The sequence below is a fragment of the Sparus aurata genome, chromosome 2 (genome assembly GCF_900880675.1).
Source record: "Sparus aurata chromosome 2, fSpaAur1.1, whole genome shotgun sequence".
NCBI classification, from domain to species: Eukaryota; Metazoa; Chordata; class Actinopteri; order Spariformes; family Sparidae; genus Sparus; species Sparus aurata.
The window spans coordinates 35,043,831-35,067,825 of record NC_044188.1 but is presented as its reverse complement, the minus strand read 5'-3'; the positions used below and the strand labels follow the sequence as shown (position 1 = coordinate 35,067,825).

Sequence of the window (23,995 nt, the reverse complement as noted above, 5' to 3'; positions counted from 1 at the left end):
TGCTCTGTGGAACTGGGTTAAGCGAAGTCCAAAAGCTTCTGACACTGAGGAGGAAAAGCTTGGGATTGGCTTTGTTGTACTAAAAGAACTGTGTATTTCTCGCCATGGAGCAACCGTTTCGCATAACAACACTAATTACCAAGGCAGAAATGAATGTGGCTGGGCACACAGGTAGTTGAGTGGTTAGAGTGCATGCCACATAATGCAGCGGACCCTAGTTCGAATCCCAGCCAGTGGACCTTTGCTGCATGTCACACCCCCCTCTCTCCCATTTCAAAAATCTATCCACTGTCTAAATAAAAGTGTCTATGCCTAAAAAAATCTTACATAAAAGAAATTAATGTGGCTGAGCTCACCCCTGCAAATGATGCCACTCCTTTACATGACGAGCTGATTCTGCACACTGTGAGTGATGCTCTTGGCTTTCGTTGATTCTCTCCACATGAAGTCAACTTCATACAAGTTTGTGGATGTGATGAGGCCTTCCACTTTTATGACACATGTTTAGCACTTGCACTAAACATCCTCCAAGCAGAGAATAACATCTTTCTTGGCTACCTGGTGCCAGCCATTGTGCAACTGCAATGCCATATGAATGATCTGTTGGATGAGAGGATAAAGCCCACTGCTGCAGAGGGTCTCATCACATGCCGTCCCCTCATAAAGAGCATCTATCAGTCACTGAGCACAAGGCTGGCAGATCTTCTGAAGAAGAGGGAGCACATACTCTCTGCTATGCTGGTGCCAAGATTTAAACTAGACTGGGATCAAGATGAGGAGAAACATTTTCAGTACAGTTAATGCTAAAAAGAGAATTTAAAACCCTCAACTCTGATGACTCAGCTGCAAGAGACTCAGGTCAAGCCCAGTCCAGTGGTGAAAGAGACGGGAAACATCCTGCAATTTAATTCTTCAGATTTAAAAGAAAACCTCAGGTTTCTCAAAAAAACTTAAGTGAAACTCTCACCAGAAAGCAACGAGGCTTTATTTATGATTGAATATGAGTCAAAATTTTGTGTAACCTTCGATGAGTGCCTCTTTCGCCGCAATCATGCTGCCAGTCCCCAAGTGGGACTTGAACCAGTGACCCTAAAGTCCCCAAGCCAAGTCCCTACAGACTGAGCTATTACAGCCACGTTTTCTGTTTCATCTCATTCAGGCCCAGGAGAAACCTACTGGGAGATGCTAACTTTGAGAAGCAGCTGATCTTGAATGCCGACAAAAGGTATATTAAATATTTTTGTGACCTGTTTATTGGGCTATAGAAGTACATATTGCAAGTATGTATTGCCAATGGAGATGAGTATATTGGTGTGCAGGTAAAAATAACAGAGCATATCTTGTTTTTACAGAAGGCAAGAAACAGCAGATCCACCAGGGAGAGATCACTGTCACCAGTGACATTGATTCACCAGTGACAGGATTCAGACAAGGGGGTTTCAGGCTGGACAGAAAGTAACACTGTCCTTGTCCCTGCACACTTTTGGACTTTACTTTTTCTCATTAATTATTATTATCAATTAAGTTATTTATGTGGACTATAACCAGTGACAGATCTTCATTCAGTTATGTTATTTTCACTCACTGGACAGAAAGTCGTTGCACTGTCCATGGCCTTGACTCTTTTTAAGTTATTGTTTTTTTTGTTTTGTTTAGTTTTTTACTTATTCATTCGGGCTGCATATTGCTTTGTGCATAATGTAATAATGTAATAATTTATTACATTAAGAGCCTTAGTGATACTGCTCATATGTAATAACAACTCATAATGTAATAATAGCCAAGTGTTGCATTATCATCATTTTACCTCTGTGTGACTATACTTAACACACTTTAGTATCAATTGATCAGTCTAGAAGTTGGAAAAAGTTAGTTATATTAGTTTACAACTAATGTCCGCAAAGTAGTGAGAAGATGAGTCTATGTTTGGCATAATTGGCATCAATGTCTCATTTAGCCACTTGTTAGCAACCACCATATTTTAAAGACGAGTAAATGCTTTTATATTCAAAGGTGAAGTATAAACTGACTTTTAAAAAAAAAATTATTTAACCTTTATTTAACCTGGAAAAAAAGACTCATTACAATTGAAAATCTCTTTTACAAGAATGTCCTGGCCAAGACATGCAGCAGCATAATCATACATACACACAAACACAAGGTGGACACAAACATTAAAGACACATAGCATCCAAAACAGCCACATTTGAAGGTCAGCTACAGTAATAAAAGCCTCAGGCAAAACATCTACTAACAGATGTTTCTGCCTCCAGGTCATCCAATTTCCCCTTAAAAGTGTTCAATGAGACCAACTCATTCTATTTCAAAGTTTTTTGTAGCATGTTCCAGGCAGAGAGAGCAGCAAACCTGAATGCTTTCTTTCCCAGTTCAGTTCTGACTTTTGGGACAGACAGCAACAGCAAATCCTGAGACTGAAGATTGTACGTCCCTGCATTACTTCGGTTAATGTAGGACAAAAGGTAAGAAGGAAGAAACCCTACGATTTCCTTGTAAATGAGAATATGCAGGTGTTTCAGTCTGTGTATTGATATGGAGGACCATCCAACCCATTCATACAGTGTACAGTGATGAACCTCAGAGCTCCATGATACAGTGTCAAGAGCAAGTAAGCTTTGAGATGAGACTTGCATATAAACAACATCACCATAGTCCAGAACAGGCGTGAAAGTGCCAGCAACCACTCTCTTTTTTGATTTACAAGGAAGGCAGAATCTGATCCTAAAATGAAAACCCAGTTTCAGTTTCAATCTTTTTACCAGCGGCCGAATATGATTTGCGAAGGAGAGGGATTCATCAATTAATATACCAAGTTATCTGTAATTGGAAACATAGTCAATCTTTAAACCCTGAGAAGAGAGGATTGAGGGCAGATTAGAACAGCATTTCTTTAGTTTTGTCAGCATTTAAAAAAAAACGAGTTTTAAATCATACAAATGTTCTTGAATATTTATATTTGAATAAATAAATATTTGAATATTTATGTTGTAGAACAAAATGTGAAAATCTCTTGTGTAAGCCATAGACCTTATTTCAGGCGTTTAACTGAATTTCGGAAGATCCATTTCAGAATCACATTTCTGAGTAGAGGTGCACAAAAAGCCAATAGAATTTGGAGAAAATATTGAGAAAATTGAGAATTTGGTTTTTATTATTGCAGAAAATAAGATCCGTAGCATACACAAGTTTCACAAGTAACACATTTTGATCAGAAAGATAATATTCACAAATTAACACAACGTTAATGAATTTTGAAGTGTAAATGCAAAACGGAAGTAATGCTATTCTTAGCTTATAAGATAATAACTACATTGTCACCGCATGACTGTGACTATACTATATATGTGACTAATTGATCAGTCTAGACGTTGGAAAGTTATGCTGCTTGTATCATGTATTTAACGTAAGTAGTAGGAATTTAATGTTTCAAAGCCTTTATAAAATTGGTATTAAAGACCAGCAATAAAAAACGGGAACATTTTGACTAAAAGTTCTTCATCAGGTTTTGTGGAAGGAAAGAGTGTTGACTTACTTATTTGAAAAGAACAATTTTAAATGTGTTTTTATTGCAAAATGTATTATTAGTTATTGTAGCAAAGAAAATGCTCTTTTAAACTACATGAACTACAGTCCCCCTCCTTTTTCCCTAATCCAACCTCTCGTCCTGCCAGCTTTTGAGTTGGTTACTGTAGCGCCACCTTTGTACAAATCATAGTCAAACACAAAAACAGACCTCTGCCAATAAGTGCATTCTAGATGTCAGCGTGTGCAGTTGTGGCCTTTATACAATGGATTTGACCTATGGAGGATGATGTGTTAAACAATTAGGCTTCTCTTCCTTTTTATTAGGCCTCCCGCTTACTGGGATTGGAGGTACAGTATATGGCACCTAGGTTGGCTGATGCTCCACCATGTTTGCAGAAATGTTTGTTCTTGCTGACAGACAGACACAGGTGAAAGTGTTTCCTTCCAGGATGCAAGGATGGCAGAAGTAACAATGATGATAATACAACACTTCTCACTATATGAGCTATTATTACAATATGAGCTGTTATTACATTATGAGTGGTATAATAAGGCTCTTAATGTAATAAGTTATTACATTATTACATTATACGCAAAGCCCTTATTATTACCTTATGCGTCCGTGATTTTATTACATTATGAGCCGATTATTACATTATGAACTTTTATTACATTGAAATTATTACATTATGAGCCGTTATTACATTATTAGTTGCTACACCTGCCTGGTATATTTTTCCAGTATTGCTTTCTTTAGTTTCCTTTTTAGTATGGACTGAAATGAAATCTGATGTGAATTGTTTCCAGGTTTGGAAAATTATTGAAATGGAAAAACATTTGCACCTTAAGGACTACTGTTCTGTTTTTTTTTTTTTTAATAATTCCTCATTGAAAAAGACCATTCAAGCAGCAAGTTTTTCCTCATGTTTTTGAGAGTATACTGTAGGGGTAAAGGCTGCAGCTGGCTTCCAGTATGGACTGAATTGGCGGCAACAAAATGTGAAAACAACAATGGGGAAATGCCAACATTCTGAGGGCTGTCTGCTCAATGCTAATGTAAACCCTGTCTGGATAAGGATTCAAAATTGGTACGAAGATGAAATCTGACACATAGTTTCAGTGATAAAACTGATGAAATAATTGCTGTCTGTGGTTCTATATGGGCTGTGGCAATAATTTTGAAAAATAATAGCTCGCAGCAACATATTGGGAAAAAAAAGAACTATGAACTAGTTCATTTTTGGAACTGCGAACTTAGTTCAACATTTTAAATTATGAACTATGAACTGAACTAGTTCATTTTAAAATTTGTGAACTGAACGTTGAACTAGAACTTTCTCAACACTGCAGACCTCAATCCAAAAGAGAATTTGTGGCTGGACTTGAAAAGGGCTGCTCACACCCGATCCCTGTGTAACCTGACAGCCTGAATAGTTTTGCAAAGAAGAATGGAGTAAAATTGCAGTTTCCAAGCCTGAATGAGACATACCCACACAGACTCAGTGCTGTGATTGAAGCCAAATGTTCATCTACTAAATACTGACTTGAAGGGGGAATACTTATGCAATTACTTATTTTACATTATATATTTTAAATGAACTAACATTACTTTGTTTTCATTTTGACATAAAATAGCTTTTTTTTGTATATTGACCATGATTCCATTATAAAAGAAATAAAAGAGAAAAATAATTAAGGGTGAATACTTTTCACAGGCACTGTATGTGGGCACAGTCAGGTGGGATCACCAATGGTAAGCCAAGTCTCCATTGCGAATACAAATTTCAAATACTATAACGGGCAGCTAAGTTAAGAAGTTCTTCTTTGCTCTGGATCAAGTGCCTCAGGGCAAATTTGACTGTGCACAGAATTTTAATAGATTAAGATTTGCAGCATTTACTCCACCGCCTAAATAGTTAGCCGGCTTGGTTGACGGAAGTCTCTAGACCAAATGCAATATAATAAAATACAGAGGATCTGGGTAATTTATATCTGGGAAGTCAAGCTTTTTTTGGCTTCATACAGCTGTCATAAGGGCTCTGCCAGAATCTAATGTTTATTCATGTTATGCCACACATCCAATAGTCACTCACAGTTCAGGTCCATCCTCCTGTTTTCCACCATTCATTGTTTTTGAAGCTAATAGTTTAATAACATTTCGTCTGAATTTGCTCTGGCCTTCCAAGCTTATAACTACAGCTTTAAGTTTTGCTGTTTTAATCTGCCATTTGCTGCAGTGACATTACTGAACAAATGGTCACATTAAAGAAACTGGAAGCAGCCTCTGTAATCATTAAGTCAAAAGTTAAAGAAAAAACTCTATATGAAAAAGCTTAATTTGTGCCCTAACCTGCCTCCCTTTTGAAGACTATTCATAAGTAATTTGTCTGCCTATTCTGGATGCATTTAGAACCTGTTTTATTAAAAGAGAGAAGGAAAAAGAGAAAACCAGAAAAAGAGAGCAACTCATTCCTAGGGCATTCTATTAAGTGGAATGTTGCTGTCTCGTGAAATAAAGGCATTGTCTGCTGTAACTATGTAGTCCTTGAGAGACAATTTAAGTCGTACATACGCAGGCATCTAGGCAGCTTTTGGTTCCACTTGGGGCCCGTGGATCCTCGGTCGAAGCAGGTCAGCAGGCTGTTTCCAGACAAAGTGAAGCCCTTGCTGCAGATGTATTGGATGGTTGAACCCACAGTGAAATGGGGGCCTGACAGCACCCGCCTGCTGTGCTCCACCTTTCCAGGATCAGCACAGGACACCACTGGATGGACATACAACAAAAAAACAGGTTGGTCATCGTCAATATACAGTGCCTTGCAAAAGTATTCACCCCCTTGAACTTTTCCACATTTTGTCACGTTTTAACCACATATTTGGATTTTATGTGATAGACCAACACAAAGTGGTGCATAATTGTGAAGTGGAAGGAAAATAATACATGGTTTTAATTTTTTTTTACAAATATAAATCAAGAAAGTGTGCTGTGCAAAAGAATTCACCCCCCTTTACTCTGATACCCTTAAATAAAATCCAGTGCAACCAGTTGCCTTCAGAAGTCACCTAATTAGTAAATGGAGTCCACCTGTGTGTAATCTATTCTCAGTATAAATACAGCTGTTCTTTGAAGGCCTCAGAGGTTTGTTAGAGAATATAAGTGAACAAACAGCATCATGAAGCCCAAGGAACACACCAGACATGTCAGGGATGAAGTTGTGGAGAAGTTTAAAGCATGATTAGGATATGAAAAAATCTCCCAAGCTTTGATCATCTCACAGAGCACTGTTCGATCCATCACCTGAAAAAAGAAAGAGTATGGCACAACTGCAAACCTAGCAAGACATGGCCGTCCACCTTAACTGACAGGCCAGGCAAGGAGAGCATTGATCAGAGAAGCAGCCAAGAGGCCCATGATAACTCTGGAGGAGCCGCAGAGATCCACAGCTCAGGTGGGAAAATCTGTGGAATGGTTTAGATCAAAGCATATTCATGTGTTAGAATTGCCCAGTCAAAGTCCAGACCTAAATCCAATTGAGAATCTCTGGCAAGACTTGAAAATTGCTGTTCACAGACACTCTCCATCCAATCAGACTAAGTTTAAGCTATTTTGCAAGGAAGAATGGGCAAATATTTCAGTCTCAATATGTGCATTGCTGGTAGAGACTTACCCCAAATGACTTGCAGCTTTCATTGCAGCGAAAGGTGGTTCTACAAAGTATTGACTCATTGGGTTGAATACTTTTTGCACACCACAATTTTCTGTTTTTTATTTGTAAAAAAAATAAATTAAAACCATGAATCAATTTCCTTCCACTTCACAATTATGCACCACTTTGTGTTGGTCTATCACATAAAATCCCAATAAAATACATCTACATTTGTGGTTAAAACGTGACAAAATGTGGAAAAGTTCAAGGGGGGCGAGTACTTTTGCAAGGCACTGTACTTTTTCTGTCTTCCAGGTCTTCTGTCTCCCTTTGTCTCACCTAAACAAGAAGACATTACATGAACTCAACATCAGAAAGCAAGTCAATTGTGAATATAGCATGAAAGTATGAAATCTGAACAAATAAATTGAGGATTATCCAGGTACAGGCTAAAAGACAGAAATTATGAAAATGAGATGGCATTTTCATAACACAAAAAAATATTTGTAGTAAATACAAACATTCAGACGATACGCACAGTAATATTTAAACCATATTTACATGACACTTAACATTTGGGAACAGTAAAGCTATATCATTTTGCCGCTACGGGCTACTTGGTCTGGTATAACTAGTATCTTGTTGTGGCTAACATTTAGATTGATACTGCTGTATAATGGACAATGTAGGGTCAGTTTGATATCATGATTGCTGATCTCTACTACATTAGTATTTACCTTCAACTAATAATTGTAACATGTGGCTGCTGTTGAGGCAAACATAGCATTTGTTGAATTTGCAAGAAGACCAAAATAATTACAAATTTCTGAGAGGCAGCGTTTCACAAAGTTTATTAAGTTCCTCCTGACTCGACAACTCACATCATTTACTGATTTTTTTAAAGGTAGAAGACACCAAAGAAGTAGCCTACTGTTTTCTCTCTTGACATGTTTAAATTTTTTCCAAGATTAAGTGTCAATGGTGAAATCAGTTGAAAAAGTGTTCTTTTTTGCCTAACTCAAACCACACCTGTAGCTTAAGGGTGGCCGTTTTTTACAAAGTGGGGTCATTTCATCTTTACTCACTTCGTTAACTGGAAAAAATTTTAGGGACTTAAAAGCACGACTTTGACACAGAGTTTAGGTAAGAAGTCAGTGTTTCCCCTACCATTGTACAGGCCTGGCGGGTCGCCAGGCCAAGGAGACCTGCCGCCAGGCCGAAAAAACAATCAATATGCAAAAAATAAGCCACCTATCAATTTATTTATAAATCAATAATCATTTACATTAGGAGCGCCTCTGTGCAGCGCAACGCAAGTCGACCTGCTTCGTTGCCTAGTAACGATGCGAGTATTGCTGGTGAGAGCGCGGGCATATCCACCTTATTCCTGACTTTGTGAGTTTAGCCATGGTTCATAGCGGTATTCAGTTATGCTCTCCCGGTTGAACTGGCTGACCTCGGTGTTTACGCTAACGTAGCTGTCATGCTCGCTCTAAAAACCGGCTTTTAACACAAAGAAAGCGACAGAATGGATAAAAATCGGAGGTGGATACACAGTACAGATGTTTTAATAAGTCGTGAGGACAGTTCTTACAGTGCCTCACCCGTCAGTTCTCACAGAGTGGGCAGATGACATTAAGCATTAGCCCGGCATTAGCCCGACGCTAGCTACATCAACATATGTCGAGGATGGGAATGGGTGCCAAGATGAAGCTCTCCCTCAGCATCCGGAAGGCAAGATAAGCCTGGGGGGTCCACTGAAACTTGACATGGGAAGAGGTGCATGCAGAGGGCCAGCAATGATGCTGAAATTTCTTATAAAGCTTCTGTAAAAAGTTTGCAAACCCCAGGAAACGTTGGACTAGCTTGCAGTAGTAGGAGTAAGCCAATCCATGAAAGCACTGACCTTGGCAGAGTCCATCTGAATGCTATCGCCAGAAATCACAAAACCCAAAAATGAAACTGTGGGGACATGGAACTCACATTTCTCAGGTTTAACAAAGAGCTGATGGTCGAGGAGACGTTGCAAAACCTGGCGCACATGCTGAATGAGTCTGCTCATCAGAAGAAAAGTTGAGTATATCATCCAAATATATCCTGAAGAACATCATTAACTAGATTACTGGAACACAGCTGGGGCATTGGTGAGCCCAAAAGGCATCACAAGTTATCCATAATGTCCACTAGGACTGTTAAAAGCAGTCTTCCACTCATTCCCCTCTCTTATTCTGACCTGGTGATAGGCATTACAAAAATGTAGCTTAGTTAAATACTAAGCATCTTGTAACAGTTCAAATACGGACGATATAAGAGGAAGGGGGTACCTGTTTCAAACAGATAACTGGGTGGAATAAAGACTACAAAGATGGCTAAATGTGACTTAGGAAGTCTCGTCGGAGAGACTACAGGAAACACCGGACGTTACTTTGTGTCACGTAAGAGCGCGGATTCCAAGATGGTGAATTTTGATTCACTGGTTCATATACCTGGAATTCAAAAATGGCGACAGTGACTGTATCGACCAAAGGGGGTCACTATAAGTGCGCACGAGGTTTGAACAAAGGCGGCGGTTGCGCCGTCTTTGATCTTGTCTGCGGTTTGGTCACACAAGAGGTGAATTAACAGGGATAATATCCACAGTCCCAAGAGGAGTCCATCTTTAAAGCCTATAAAGGGGATATGCTTGGCACGCAGGTGGTCAAGTGGTTAGAGCGCATGCCATAAACGCAGCCGACCCCGGTTCGCTTCCGGCCGGAGGTCCTTTGCTGCATGTCACATCCCCCCCTCTCTCCCATATTTCCTATCTGTCTACTGCTTAATAAAGGTGTCTATGCCAAAAAAAATCGAGGAAAAAGGGATATGCTGGACACATGTCTCGTGTTATAGCGGGGTTATTAACTAAACGTTTACAACAGATCGCCCATAAGATTATGTGTATCTCCGTGTGTGTGTGTGTGTGTGTGTTAGTGAAAGAGGTAAGAGGCTAAGCGGGGGCTTGGCAGATGTAGGAACCCGGCCCATGCTGTTCTCCTCGCAGGAGGCCCGGCTGTGGGTCTGCGTGACCTCCCCCCTCCTCGTGAGCCCTTTTGTGTCCTTTATCACGAGGGTCTGCTTCCCTTTTCCCCTTCTCTCCCCTCTCAACCTCATGACAAAATCATCTCTTATATTATAAACTGTGACTTCCCAACAAAAGCCTATCTGTGGACTAAATATCCCTTTACCCATTTTCCAGTTAGAAGTACAAGAGCCGTGTGTCAAAGATGATCATGTAACCAAAAGGTTTATGTAAAAACCATGGTGGATTTAGGTGAACAGTCAACCGCGATCTTAAAACTTTCGTAAGGATAGTTTAATTCAGCAATAATTGATAAGTCCGCAATTCGATCTGTGACATCACCGGAGGATGCGACTGGCCAAGCCGCTCCTCGGACCCGCCTACTACTAAGCCTTAAAAGACGGACACATCGTGTCTCTCACTTCTCTTGCTCACTCTTGCTCTCTTGCTTTCTTGTTTTTACGCTCGTGTTTTTCCCTTGTTTTTTCAGAAAACGTAAGCAAGGGCGAAATTACTTTCTTTTGCTTTTATATATTACTAAAGTATCGTGTTCAAATTCAGAAGAAGCCATCTTTGCCTATTCTTGTATTTAGTGACTAGGGAAGATTTGCCGGCCAACGTTTCATCCTTTAGTTAATTTTAAACAAGAAGTTAAATCCGTTAATAAGTCAAAGCTAAATCTTCACCACTCCAAAGAGACTCTGACTAAGACGCTGATCACACATCAAAAGTCCGGTACAGAAATTGAACTGTTCAAGAAGCCGGAACAGCACATCCAGCTGACCACAGAAGTCGACATCCAGCCGAGCCCGACCGCCCGCTGCGCACTCAAACGGAATCCCGTTGGGCAGAAGAACAACGTCACGGGGAAGCCCCGCGTCATCGGCCTGCGGCCAAACAGCTGTTGCCTTTGCAGCCAAGACGAGAGAGGATCAGAGGGACACCCCGCAGACCTCTCCTTCTACTAACAATTAGGCTGAAATCTCTGCACACAGCAGGAATCACAAAGATCAGAGTTGGTGTCTATAAAGCTTCGACTTCTACTTCATAAACTCAAAGATAATTTCGCATATCGTACTGTTAGGATAGGAATTACTCCCGTGATTTTATGAATGAACGGTGTGATACACTCAAATCCACCATCGTTTAGAAGTCAGTTGTTCAATAACTCACTCCCACAATCTTCACCTTTTCTGTTATTTGTTATTACTCGTTTGAATTATTATCTCATATCATTTACTCTGCATTTATTTAGTTAATAAACATATTTAACCCTATGTCGTTGTCTGTGCATGTTTAATTTGAAGTGGAAAATCGATGGAGACGTGGAAAGGAGTCACTGCTTCAGAATAAGAGACTGATTAAATTGATTTCAACTGTTTAAGCCAAACTTGTACAGTTGAATTTGAATAATGTCCTTCGGATTATTCAAACTAGTTTAACAAACGAAGGTGGTGCCCTGTATAAAACTGTGAACAATTACCAGTAATTAATTAACCCTTTTTCTATCAAGTGAAAGTCTCCTACACAGACAACAAAGAAACAAACATAACAACCATGTGGTGCACAGCGGTCGTCTCTCCCTCAAACAGTGGCCGTCAAGCGAATCGAGGTTCGTTTATCATCCGCTGATCGAGCCGGAATACGACGTACTGTGGTCACACACGGCGGCAAGACTGTGCGGGCTGGATTAGCCTGATTGAGTTCTTAACGAGCATAGCAAACACAGTTAGCACCAGGGACAGACTGGTAATCTGGAATTTGGGCAATTGCCAGAGGGGCCGCCGGTCCTCAAGGGTTGTTTGGGCCAGCCGGCCGGCCAATCAGAGAGCGGCCCCAAGACCGTTTCTCTCAGCCCCCTTTCATGCGTCAATAAAGTTCCTACGCTAAATGAAAACCAAATTTCTCCAATTCCTTCACCCTAAACACTACAGCTATCTAATCAGGATTTATATGCCACATACGAGTCTCTATATCACAGTCATGGTTACCTTCTACATTAACAAACTTTTATATCAGTCTGCCTTGTTTTGTGGTGAAATATCTTATTCAGGTGTTCAAAAACATGCATGGTTTGAAATAAAACAAATCTACCTGAATCTACCAAATCTATTTTTTTATTTGAATAGTTGTTTGCAAAAGTCAAAATGAAGGAATGCCTTCTGGGAATTTCAAGACTGAATCGAGTAGACTGTCTGTGTGGTTGTTGGAAGTTGGAAGTTGACTGAGATTAAGCTAGCAAAAAAATGAATTAAGGCATCAAGCGACACAAGGGGGAAAAAGAGAGAAATCTCAGAGGGCACTGCTGGCTGATGGTGAAAAATGATGCAAACTGACTGATGTGTTTTTAAACTCAAGTGCAGCTTCAACTAGCACTAGCGCTAATACTGCTAGCACTAATGTTAACGACACAGCTGAGCCAGCACACCAGGGAGAAAGACAGGACAGTGGAATATGAGCAGGAGGAGGATGAAGAGGTAGACATGGATAACTGCGTGATGGTAAGACACATTTTTATTATGGAGCGGCTGGCTCTGATGATTTATAGATTTGTTTTATGCATTGGGGTTGTGCATTGTTCTGTTGCAGTTGTTTATAGCATGGGGAATTACCTTCACCATCACCGGGGCTATCAAAAGTGCGTGTTATTTGCGTGTTGTGCATGCCACAGCGCATGCCACAGTGCGTTCACAGCGTGTTCACAGCCTTATGTCAACTCAATGGAGGGGCCTTTTTTTTGCTACTTCTGAAGATTATTTCTTCCTTCTGCAGGTGGTGAGGAAACAGCTGGGTTGTGCAGCATTTCTGGATCCAAACAGTAAGGACAAATGTCCGAACAAAAATGAAAGTAAAACAAAAACGGTATTTTCTCGTCCAGTGAGGAGGGAACTGAAGTTAGCTCAAGCTAAGTGAAAAACATTTCTCAAAGTTGTACCCTTATGGCAGCAGTTGCGTGAAACTGAAGTCTCTTCACAACACACTGCATGAAAAGTGGGATTTTCGGCCCCGTAAACGCCCGGAAATCTCCCTAATTTTCGGCAGTTAATGACAATTGACAGGTTGTGAACGTGGCATTTGTCTGTGCCGAAAATTGTTGGAAACGAACGATGACGTCAGTGGAGCTCCCGGAGGTGCGAACGGCTCTAATTTGCATATGAATAGCAGCGAAACCAGCCTTGCCAGAGAATGTGTGGGCTGGCTTGAATATCCTCACTCAGTATTGGATGAAACCACTACTCATAAACAAGCAAAATCACTCGTGATTGGTCACCCTGGGTCATTATAAATGTAAACCCCAGTGAGAATATAAACATTTTATTTATTTATATTAATTATTCATTAATTTATATCTATGATATCATCAAGGACATGAATGAATTAACTGAGGAAAGGAGGATTTGCCAGGAAGGTGTTGTTTATTCAAAGAAAGAGTTTTATTAGCACAAACACAAACACACAGCATGTACAAAGCATAATCTGCCCACACAACAAACAGGAAGCTCACAAGAGGCCCAAAATCCTACAGCACCGCGAAGTGTCTGTTTTTGCAGATGTCTGTGGTGTGCTGCTTTGTACTTCGGAATCGCCTCTCATGTGACAGCAGTGTGGCGCAGAGCTCGGTGAGCTCCCGGCTGCGAGAGGACGGAGGTCGCACAATTCATCCAGACACCCGCCATCTTGTGCCGTCTTCCTCCTCAGACATCAATTCCATGGCGGCGCACTTCGAAAGGTCTACCTCATCCTCAGCTAGCACTCTGTCTCGCTTCCAGCAGCTGTAAAAACAATCAATAAAGACGATCAGTACTGCGCGATGCACTGCGTATGGATACAACACATCTATTATTTAATAGAATAATAGTCACATTGACCAAAAACGGATCTAATCTAATAAATCTTACCCTCTTTGTCCTCGATCGACTCCGAGCTGAACTCCTCACAGTGTCCGCCTGCGATGCAAGATCTGGTTGTTTGTTGTCCTGTGTACTGTCTCGTAATGTCTTACAGGCAGCTGGAAAAAAATTTAAAGAGAGTGGTATGAATAGAGAAACGTAAGTCACAGTAAAATTAAACGAGGGAGAAAACAGTAACAGTTACTTACACACAATGGCGTCATTATCGGCATCGTGTAAATCTGGACTTCCAGACGTGGCTCCGAGCTAACAGGAAGTCGCGGCCTTGATATGTGGCGAGGTTAGTCTGTGAAAACAAAATGCTCGCAGCGATAAACCTCCGTGTCCCTCTGCGGCAGCGAAGCTCCGTCCGTCGGCGACATTCTTCGTGCCGACCTGGCAAAGCTTCTCCCGTCCGCGCAGACGTCCTCTCGACAATGGCCGGGCCACTAGCCTAGCTCCTGCTAGGTAGCTTAGCCGAACTTGCTACGTGTCCATTAAAACACAAACACTGCGACTGCGATGGGGCCGGACATCACACACTCACACTCACACGTCGTCTGACAACAGTTCACAGTCTGTTAGTGATAAAACACGACACTGACGAAACACACAGTCCCCTGTTAACTGCTCGACACCATTAACTCTCCACTCCTTCTTCCTCATCACTCACGCTCCGGTCTACCCGGAAGTGTAAAAACTCTTACAGGTCATGAACTCTCACACGCAATAAGAATTACTTTTCAACTGCTTTTAAAACATTCAGAACCCATGAAATTATAGAAATACTTGTTTTTTTTTTACATTTTAATATCTTGGTTATCTCAAAATATTTCATGCAAATTTTAACTTCTTAACAACTGGCGTTTTATCTTTAACTTGTTCCCAGGAAAGAGAGAGAGAGAGAAAAGAATAAATAATCTTTTTTTACATAACATTGGCCATTGCTAATGACATACACAGTAATCAATCTAGCATACTTTCATTAAATAAATCAATTCAAGCTAAAATATAAGGGTCTATAATTAGGCTATACTGAGCCTCATCTATTCATACCAGAGATTTTCTTGAAATGAAGTTAACACCTTTTAGAAAAAGGTCACCTGGGGTAAAACTCCCCCTGCTACCCTGATTTGCATTTGTATAGCTCACAGCATTTTCATTTACATGTTAAAGCCTCCCCTAGAATCAGGGGGAGGGGGGTCATTGGGGGACAACTGCCAAGCAAGGCCCACGTCAATTTCCGACAATTTACGTCAGTTTTCGGTGTTGCCTGCAAATTGCCGCGTGCAGTTGCAAACCTGAAATTCCACGTCAATCTACAGTGCCGCATACTGACGAAAATCCCACTTTTCATGCAGTGACATAAGCTCCCAGGGAAATACGAAGGGCAGGAATGATCCATGACCTTTTAAGGTGGGAGTGACGTCATTGTGATCCTGGCGGAGCTTCCGGGCTAACAGCCAATAGGGACCGGGTAAACCTCTTGGGGGGGTAGGTCAACTGTTTTTTGTTTTTGCGAACAACTTTTTTATTGTTTTTAAATGTAGGCAAGTACAGCAGTCCGAAAACAGTACAGGTACACTGCGATCAAAAGGGAAAAAACAAACAAACAAACAAAAAAACAACAATAACAAAAAAGAAAATAGATCTGTGAGACTGAAATCATCAACTAAACCTTGGAAGGCGACTGTAGAAGGAGGAATATGTTGAGATGGTGCACTGGATCTGTCGAGTAAGGGATCAAGGATAGCGTTCATGTCAGCGCCAATAATAACTGAAAAGTCCTGCAGATCACATAAAGTCTTGCTAATTGTGCCAAAGAACTCTACAAGTGATTAGTGGCATATATACATAGAAATGCAACTTTCTGACCATTTATATTCGTTTTAATGTGAGCAATTCGACCGTCCTCACTTCCATAGCTTCCAATTATTGTTAAGGATAGGCTGTGTCTCAACACCACCAGGGCCCCGTGGCCTTTAGAGCTGAAAGTAGCCACAGCTTTAGAGTTGAAAGTAGCCGCAGCTAAAGTATAGTAATAACGGTTCGACAAGCGTTGTTTGTCAGCGTGTTTAAAATGTGCCTCTTATATGAAGGCCACGTCTATCATGTGTCTTTTAAGCCAATAAAGACACATTGAGCGCTTAATGGGGGCATTAAGACCATTTTTTTCAGCTAGCTATGTGTAGCATAATCATTATTACGGAGAGGACTGTACATTTTTAGTTCTTGCATACAAATTAGTCAGAAATGTGGAGATCCAAATATACAACCCCATGTCGCCAAAGAAAAAGGGAAGACACATTTTTATTAAGGAGCGGCTGGCTCTGATGATTTATAGATTTGTTTTATGCATTGTTCTGTTGCAGTTGTTTATAGCATGGGGAGTTACGTTCACCATCACCGGGGCTATCAAAAGTGCGTGTTATTTATGTGTTGCGCGTGCCACAGTGCGTTCACAGCGTGTTCAGAGCGTTAATGTCGATTCGATGGAGGGGCCTTTTTTTTGCTCCTTCTGAAGATTATTTCTTCCTTCTGCAGGTGGTGAGGAAACGACTGGGTTGTGCAGTGTTTCTGAATCCAAACAATAAGGACAAATGTCTGAACAAAAACGACAGTAAAACAAAAACTGTATTTTCTCGTCCAGTGAGGAGGGAACTGAAGTTAGCTCAAGCCAAGCTCACAGCCAATAGGGACCGGGTGAACCTCTTGGGGGTAGGTCAACTGTTTTTTTTTTTTTGTGAACAACTTTTTTATTGTTTTTAAATGTAAGCAAGTACAGCAGTCCGAAAACAGTACAGTTACACTGCGATCAAAAGGGAAAAAAAACAAAACAAAAAAAACAACAAAAAAAATAAATAGATCTGTGAGACTGAAATCATCAACAAAATCTTGGAAGGCAACTGTAGAAGGAGGAATATGTTGAGATGGAGCACTGGATCTGTCGAGTAAGGGATCAAGGACAGCGTTCATGTCAGCGGCAGTAATAACTGAAAAGTCCTGCAGGTCACATAAAGTCTTGCTAATTGTGCCAAAGAACTCTACAAGTGATTAGTGGCAACCCGGATGCGACAGGACGCTGGCATGAATATCGCCGCTTCTCGATCCGTGACAAAACTGCTTTTTTCTGTTAAAAGAAGACAGCCAAGTTGTCTTTACAAGCTCTGAGGCTGTGCTACTACCTTCGAAGCCTCCACCTGAAGAACTGGCTCCATGGACTCACTTTCTCAGCTGATCAGCTGTTAGCCTCACCGATCAGCTGTTAGCATAACAACGCTAACTTATAAGCAGACATACTCGATGTTCTGTGGGTTGTCCATCGCTGCTCCGCTGGTCCTCCCTCCACCACAACCTTGGGGTTATTCACCACCTGGCTCCATTGTTACTCTCCTCTGCTGCTGTGGTCTCCTTCGGCTCGCGGCGATGTTGGATGGTCGCTGCTCCGCCGTTGCTGGTGGGGTCTGCGGGTGTTAAGTGCGGGAGCTCCTGGACTTCTGCGGTTGCTTCGCCCAGGTCTCCGTCGCTGGGACTGGATCTGTGGGTCTCCTGCATCGCCCCCCGCTTTGTGCACGGAGCCTCCAGACGCAAGTTCACATCCAGACGGAGGGTGCTGTTACCTGCGGTGCAGATGGCGGTATTGACGTCTGTGCGGCTGTTCCCTCCGTACTGACTGACAGGCGCTCCATTTGTTTTGTTTGTTTTCATTTATGTTTGTTCCACTTTGTTAAGTGTCCTTGGGTACCCTGAAAGGTGCTTTAATAAATTAAATCTACTAGTGCAGTGCCCGTAAGAAAAGTGTATTCCTATAAAAAAGTGGGAGGTTAAGGAGCTTTTTCATGAATGGCCAAATGAGGCTGTGTTTGAAGGTGGGACGTCAGGGATATTTAGGTTTGTTGTGAAATCCGATATTCCAGGTATAATTGGCTGTTTTTGACTATTTAGGGTCCAGGCAGCTAAGCTGCCTGGATAAGCATTTAAATTTAAAAAATTTACATGCTACAGTTTTGAAACTTTCACCAAACTGTAGCCCCAATACTGCTGAAACTTTAGTCCACTTAAACTCATTACAAATTACGAGGTCAATCACTCAGTTTTTTTCAAAACCTTTAAAACTTATAAAACCTATCTCCTCCCACAATTTTTGCTCAATTTTCACCAAACTTGCTAGAGAGCATCTTCAGACCACCCTCCACAAAACTTGTTCCTCGGATTTTTGATTTATCAAAAATTAAGCCTACAGTGCATCAAAATGTTTGACCGTAAACAGTACTGTAAACATATACTATCAAATTCTTGCTAAATACATTTTCAATCTTCCTGAAAAAAAATTGAGAATATTTTGGAGTCATGGTTGATGAAGAATTTTATCTCAAAAACTGAATTTTTGAGAACATTTTGAATTCTGCTCTCATGGGAACAACTGGAGTCAATGTAAGACTGGCATTTTAAACATCAGATTTTCTCTTATGAAGCAAAGCACTTAGAGTTAAAAACAAATCGCCAACATTTCCATGCTGTCAAGATGCAATTTATGTAATATCAGATTTTTGTTTAGGTAACAGAATTTTGATCATTTTTGAAATCTTCCTTGACAACAGCTGTCTGGACAGTGAGTCCCTGAGTAGACAAATGCAGCTACACAGCTGGTCTCACTTCCAGTCAATTAGCTCAGCGAGTTAGGAGCTGGTGTCAAGGGTTGTGTGTTCGAGACCCAGCAAGGGTGATGATGACAGATCAAAATGTCAGATGTCCTCAATATGAAACACAAGACAATGGTGTCTGGTGTCCTGATGGTGGCATCACAGCAAGCCTCTAGATTAAATAAAAACAAATAGCTTGGACTGGACCATGGGTGAAAGCTAACCGAATTTTGCATAAAGGTCCAGTCTCATGCCAGATTACTTCAGCTGTAAACCCAAGCCAATAGTCCTGATGGCTGCGCTACAGCAAGCGTCTAAAGTTAAAACTTTGAAAATTCATAACAAATCAACCTGCTAGAACTTCACACTTTCACCAAACTGTAGCCCCAGTACTAAAGAAACTTTTGTACATTTAAACCTATTAAAAATTATGAAGTCCATCACTCTGTTTTTTTTAAAACTGTAAAACGTATGAAGACCTCCCACAATTTTTGCCTACAGTGCATGAAAATGTTTGACTGTGAACACTACTGTAAACATATAGCCTACCTGCAAATAAATAGATAGATAAATACATTTTCAATGTTCATGAAAAAATTAAACATTTTTTAGAGTCATGGTAGATGATGTTTGACAAATATCAGAATTTTACCTAAAAAACTGAATTTTTGAGAACATTTTGAATTCTGCTCTCATGTGAATAATTGCAGTCAATGCAAGCAGCATTTTTAAACATTAGTTATTCACTTATGGAGCAAATTAATCAAAAACAAATTACCAACATCTCCATGCTGCAATATGTGTATTTTCAGATTTTTGTCTTGATAACTGAATTTTTTACAGTGGTTTCAAATCTGCCTGCACAACAGTGAATGGCTTAATCTATTTGTCAAGCCACTGTTATAACGCCACTTGCCAATTAGCTCAGAGTGATAGATGACAGTCTTTGGTTCCAGAAGTTGTGAGTTCAAGCCTCAAGTTGTCCAACGTGAACGTTGTTGTCAACTGTCTTGTCTTCCTATTCTCCTGTTTGTTGCTCACAATTGCCTAATTTTGCCAAAAAACAGCCCGGACCAGACCCATCGCTGCGCAGCAGTTATAATTTTGATTTTGCCATTATATTTCATCTTAAAAGCTATTTACTTGGTGTCATTATTTTCAGCACAACCTCACATGTGTGACTGTACAGTTATTTTTTTTATTTTGACATACTGTATTAACACAATGGATCTAAAATCACAAAAAAAAACATGAAATCCGAGTAGAAAAAGTTAGATTGTTTTACTGTGAAAACCACAAATATGTCTAACAAACCATTTTTTTTTTTTTTTTTTTTTTTTTTACTTATAATGCAAATATAAATTGTTGTTTAACTGAATTTGTGCATACATTAAAAAATGTACAAAGTTATATGTAACTATTTACATTTAAATGCAGGCAATGCTCAGGTCTGCCTGTGCTCCTTCCAGCTGAATAAATAGCTGCACTGCCTGCTCCACATTCAGCTTCTCCTCATTATTCTGACTCATTAAACAAAAAAACGACTCCACTACTCACTAAACACACTACACCAAACACTACATAACACACTAACTACACACTCCAAACACGCTAAATAGAGATGCACCGATCGATCGGCAACCGATCGCAATCGGCCGATAATGCCCCTATCGGTTTTGATCGGAGTTCTCAAAATAGATCACATCAGGCCGATCAGATGACGTTTAAGTATAAAGACAGTGCATTAACTGCATGCAGGGAGGGAATTTCATGGCTGCCGTTGCCCCGCACTTTGGCCTTGATGCCCCGTGAAAAAAAAAACTCATCATACGGCCACAGTGGCCTCTGTGCCCCTGGCCCGGTCAGCATAGCGGGCTTGCCTTTAATTACAGCCACCTGAGTGCACAGTAGTCACTCACAGTAACTTCAGTGAGTCCGCGGTTCGCGCAGGTAGAGTCTTATCATCACGATGATCTCACGTAAAAGCCTCTCAAACAGCAGCAGCGTCTCAAAACAGAAGAACGAAACTTAAAGCACAGCGAGCGAGCGCAGCCGGTATTGACATGATACGTAACTGACTTATGTGGTAGGATTTAGTCCGGTTGGAAATATATTCACAGATTCGGACTTCCCGGATCATTAACTCATAAGTGAAACCTTGTTAAAACACAAACGATGGCTCTTTTCTACCGTAGTAAGGAAGACAACGAGCAACAACCGTATGTTAATAAAAACGAGCATCTGGACATTAACTCTGGTCTGTATGGTCAGCCGTCTGTGAGACAAGGGCGCAGGGACCGTCTACAAAGTGCAACACTGAAAAGAGAAACTACAAAAAATTCAATATCTTCACTATTATTCAGAGTGTAGTGCCACCAAAATCACTCCACACATCAGTGGTCTCCTGCTGGTTATTCTACAATTTTTTGTTTGGAAAAATATGCTTTGCCATAATTTTGGGGAATTTCTATTGGGAGAAATATTCAATAACACTAATATTCAGTGTGGTGTCACAAAACTCACCTCACCCTAACCCTACTTAACAAAAACTACTTTCTAATGTAACTTTAACTTGATTTTGGTATTAAAAAACGTTTTAATACACAATCCATGTCTTATTATAAATTAGGATGTTATGGTATCAGTCTGAAAGGTAAATCAACACATTTTACCCAGTGGCCTTTGTGCCCTGTCATGAGGCCTTGGTGCCCCTGAAAAAAAAGTGAAGGCCAAATGGACTTGCCCCTAAAATGACAAAATTCCCACCCTGACTGCATGCATTCCCACTAGTAAGCTACAGTTACTCTATGTAAACTGAGTCCAAGTTGTCTCTAAGAGTCTCTAGAGTGTGAAATATTGCACATTGCCTCAGCCTGCAATAAAACGGTGGTCAATTCATGATGCTTTCTCATCTCCTAATTTTTATACTTAATAATACAATGTCAATGTTGTGTAAGAAGAATCATTAATTAAATATATGAAAGTTACACAAGACAACAATATAGAAGAATTTATGGATTTGACGCTGTGATCGGTGATCGGCAATATCGGGATCGGCAGATACTGCTTTTGGTGATCGGTGATCGGTGATCGGCCCCAAAAATCCTGATAGATAGAATTACTTTAATGATCTCAGACTGGGAAATTATTTTATTATTATTATTCATTTTATTATTATTATTCATTTATTCCCATTATTATTATTATTATTTATTATTTTATTGATCGGTGCATCTCTAACGCTAAATGTCACAAATCTCTCAACTCTCACACACACCGACCGTCGTTGCATGTCAATCATCCGCCTAGGTCCCTCCCACAACTTCCTGTTCCTCAACAACCAAACTTGCTGCTTGGACACTTTCGTGACAAAAGCCCGTTTTTACCGTTTCTTCCTGCACCAGACTCAAAGCAAACGTGACGGCGATATTCGCGAAAAAGCGTGGCGGACATTATTTATCCTAGGTCCGGTTTTGGACATGCCGGTCCGTCGCCTCGGGAGGTGGGCCGTGTAGCTAGCAGCTAGCTTCACACGAACATCCACAGATTCTGATTCCACTTTGTTGTCCGCGCGTTTCCGGATCTCCTCAGACCCGAACAGACTGGGTCCGGACTCGTTTAATCTCATTAATCCACAACAGTCAGTTTAGATGCACAGAACAGAACAGAACGGGACCGAACCGCCGGCAAAATCCCGGTCCAGCTCGCGCCGCTGCAGGTATAAATCTGCTTGTTTCTTGCGGTGGGCTCTGCAGTGTTTGGCTCTGGTGCGTGCGTGGCCACGGTGTGCAGTGATTGGCTCTGGTGCGCACGTGACTGTAGTGGCTCCGGTGGACAATGCTCGTGGAATTTGTAAAGCATCTATTAAATAATTTATTAACGGTATCATTGCAGTCCAAACAAATGCGAAATAGCACACCCTTGAACCACGCAGCAGCCATGTTGAAACTCTCACGTCAGTCTGATCCTGATCCGCAGAGATATTTGAGGAACACACACATACACACACAGACAGACAGACAGAGATTCCGTGCTTTTATAGATAGATTATTATTATTATTATATGGGATAATACTTTACTTGTCTAGAGATCCCATGTTAGTAGATCAGTACACCAGACATAAGAGTCCTTTGTTAGTCCGCCGGCCGGGACTGAGCACCAAGGAAATCCTCAGCCTCTGCTTGGGTCTCAAAGAGGTGCACTTCTGACCCGCGGGATAGCTTTAGTTTAGCGGGATAAATCAGGAACGGAATGAAACCGAGTTCTCTTTCATAATATTTCGCTCGATGTCTCACTAGGGGATGCACGCCCCTGCTGCAGCCCTCAGAAGCATTAATCTCATTACGCCAATCCTGATTGGCTGGTGAAACGTGTCCGTCCGCCTCAGGTAGTCCCGTCTACCTTAAGTAGCGCAGGCGGACGAGAGCACGCCATTCAAACACCTCTTCTCACTCGGAGCATATCTCGCGTCCAGGGCTAGCTAGCTAAACTGTCCACAGACGGATCTTATTCAGCTTCCGTCGCTGGACGCTACTAGCTTTGGATATTTTCTTTTTGCTTCGTCGGTCACACCAGATCGGGCCAAGTGCTTCCTAGCTCTCCACGGCTTGGTTAGCACTGTCCTCGACGCCCCACCACGGCAGTTCGAGCACCGAGAATTAGCACACCAGCTAATCTCTCGACTTCTTCACAGTTAGCACACCAGCTAACTGCCGATATTCCCTGCCTGCACTCCAGCTTGCGAGGAATGGAGGCTAGAACCCCTCACGCCAGAGGGCACGGAGACTCTGGAGCCCGGCTCTGTCGTTGCGGGAATAAGATATCGAGCAAGGATCCACACCAGGTCTACTCGAGCTGCCTGGGGCTGGAACACGCCCGGCTGGCTATCGATGTCCCCGGCTCTTGTCAACACTGTGCGGTGTTCACTATCAAGAGTCTCCGCAGACGGCTAGCCCGCCAGGCTAGCTTGTCTGGACATGACCCATATCTCCCTTCCGACGGCGCCGCCGTCGAAGCCGGAGAGGAGACGAGGGTCGTTGCGGTGGCGATGCCGGAGGCTAGCGCCAGCTGGGGCTCCCAGCTCGACCTAGCCGCGGATCCCCCGCTGGAGGAAGACGTCCTGGAACTGGACTATGGGGACGATGATGATTGTGCCTCGGAACTCCTCATATCAGAGGATGAAGAAGAGGACGACATATTCATCACTCCGGCCCGGG

At 41.5% G+C, this 23,995-nt stretch overlaps 1 protein-coding gene across 10 annotated transcripts in view; it reads right to left on the bottom strand.

Moving 5' to 3' along the window:
• Window positions 1-23,995, bottom strand: part of sez6b (seizure related 6 homolog b) — a 437,962-nt gene that overhangs the window by 81,097 nt on the left and 332,870 nt on the right. For all 10 annotated transcript variants that reach the window (XR_003981115.1, XR_003981113.1, XR_003981114.1 and 7 more), the window contains one exon: window positions 6,116-6,307. Coding sequence is in view for 7 of the 10 variants with exons in the window: in XM_030393151.1 (XP_030249011.1) it covers window positions 6,116-6,307 (192 nt within the window). In the remaining 3 variants the exon portion in view is untranslated. The remainder of the gene's footprint in view (window positions 1-6,115; window positions 6,308-23,995) is intronic.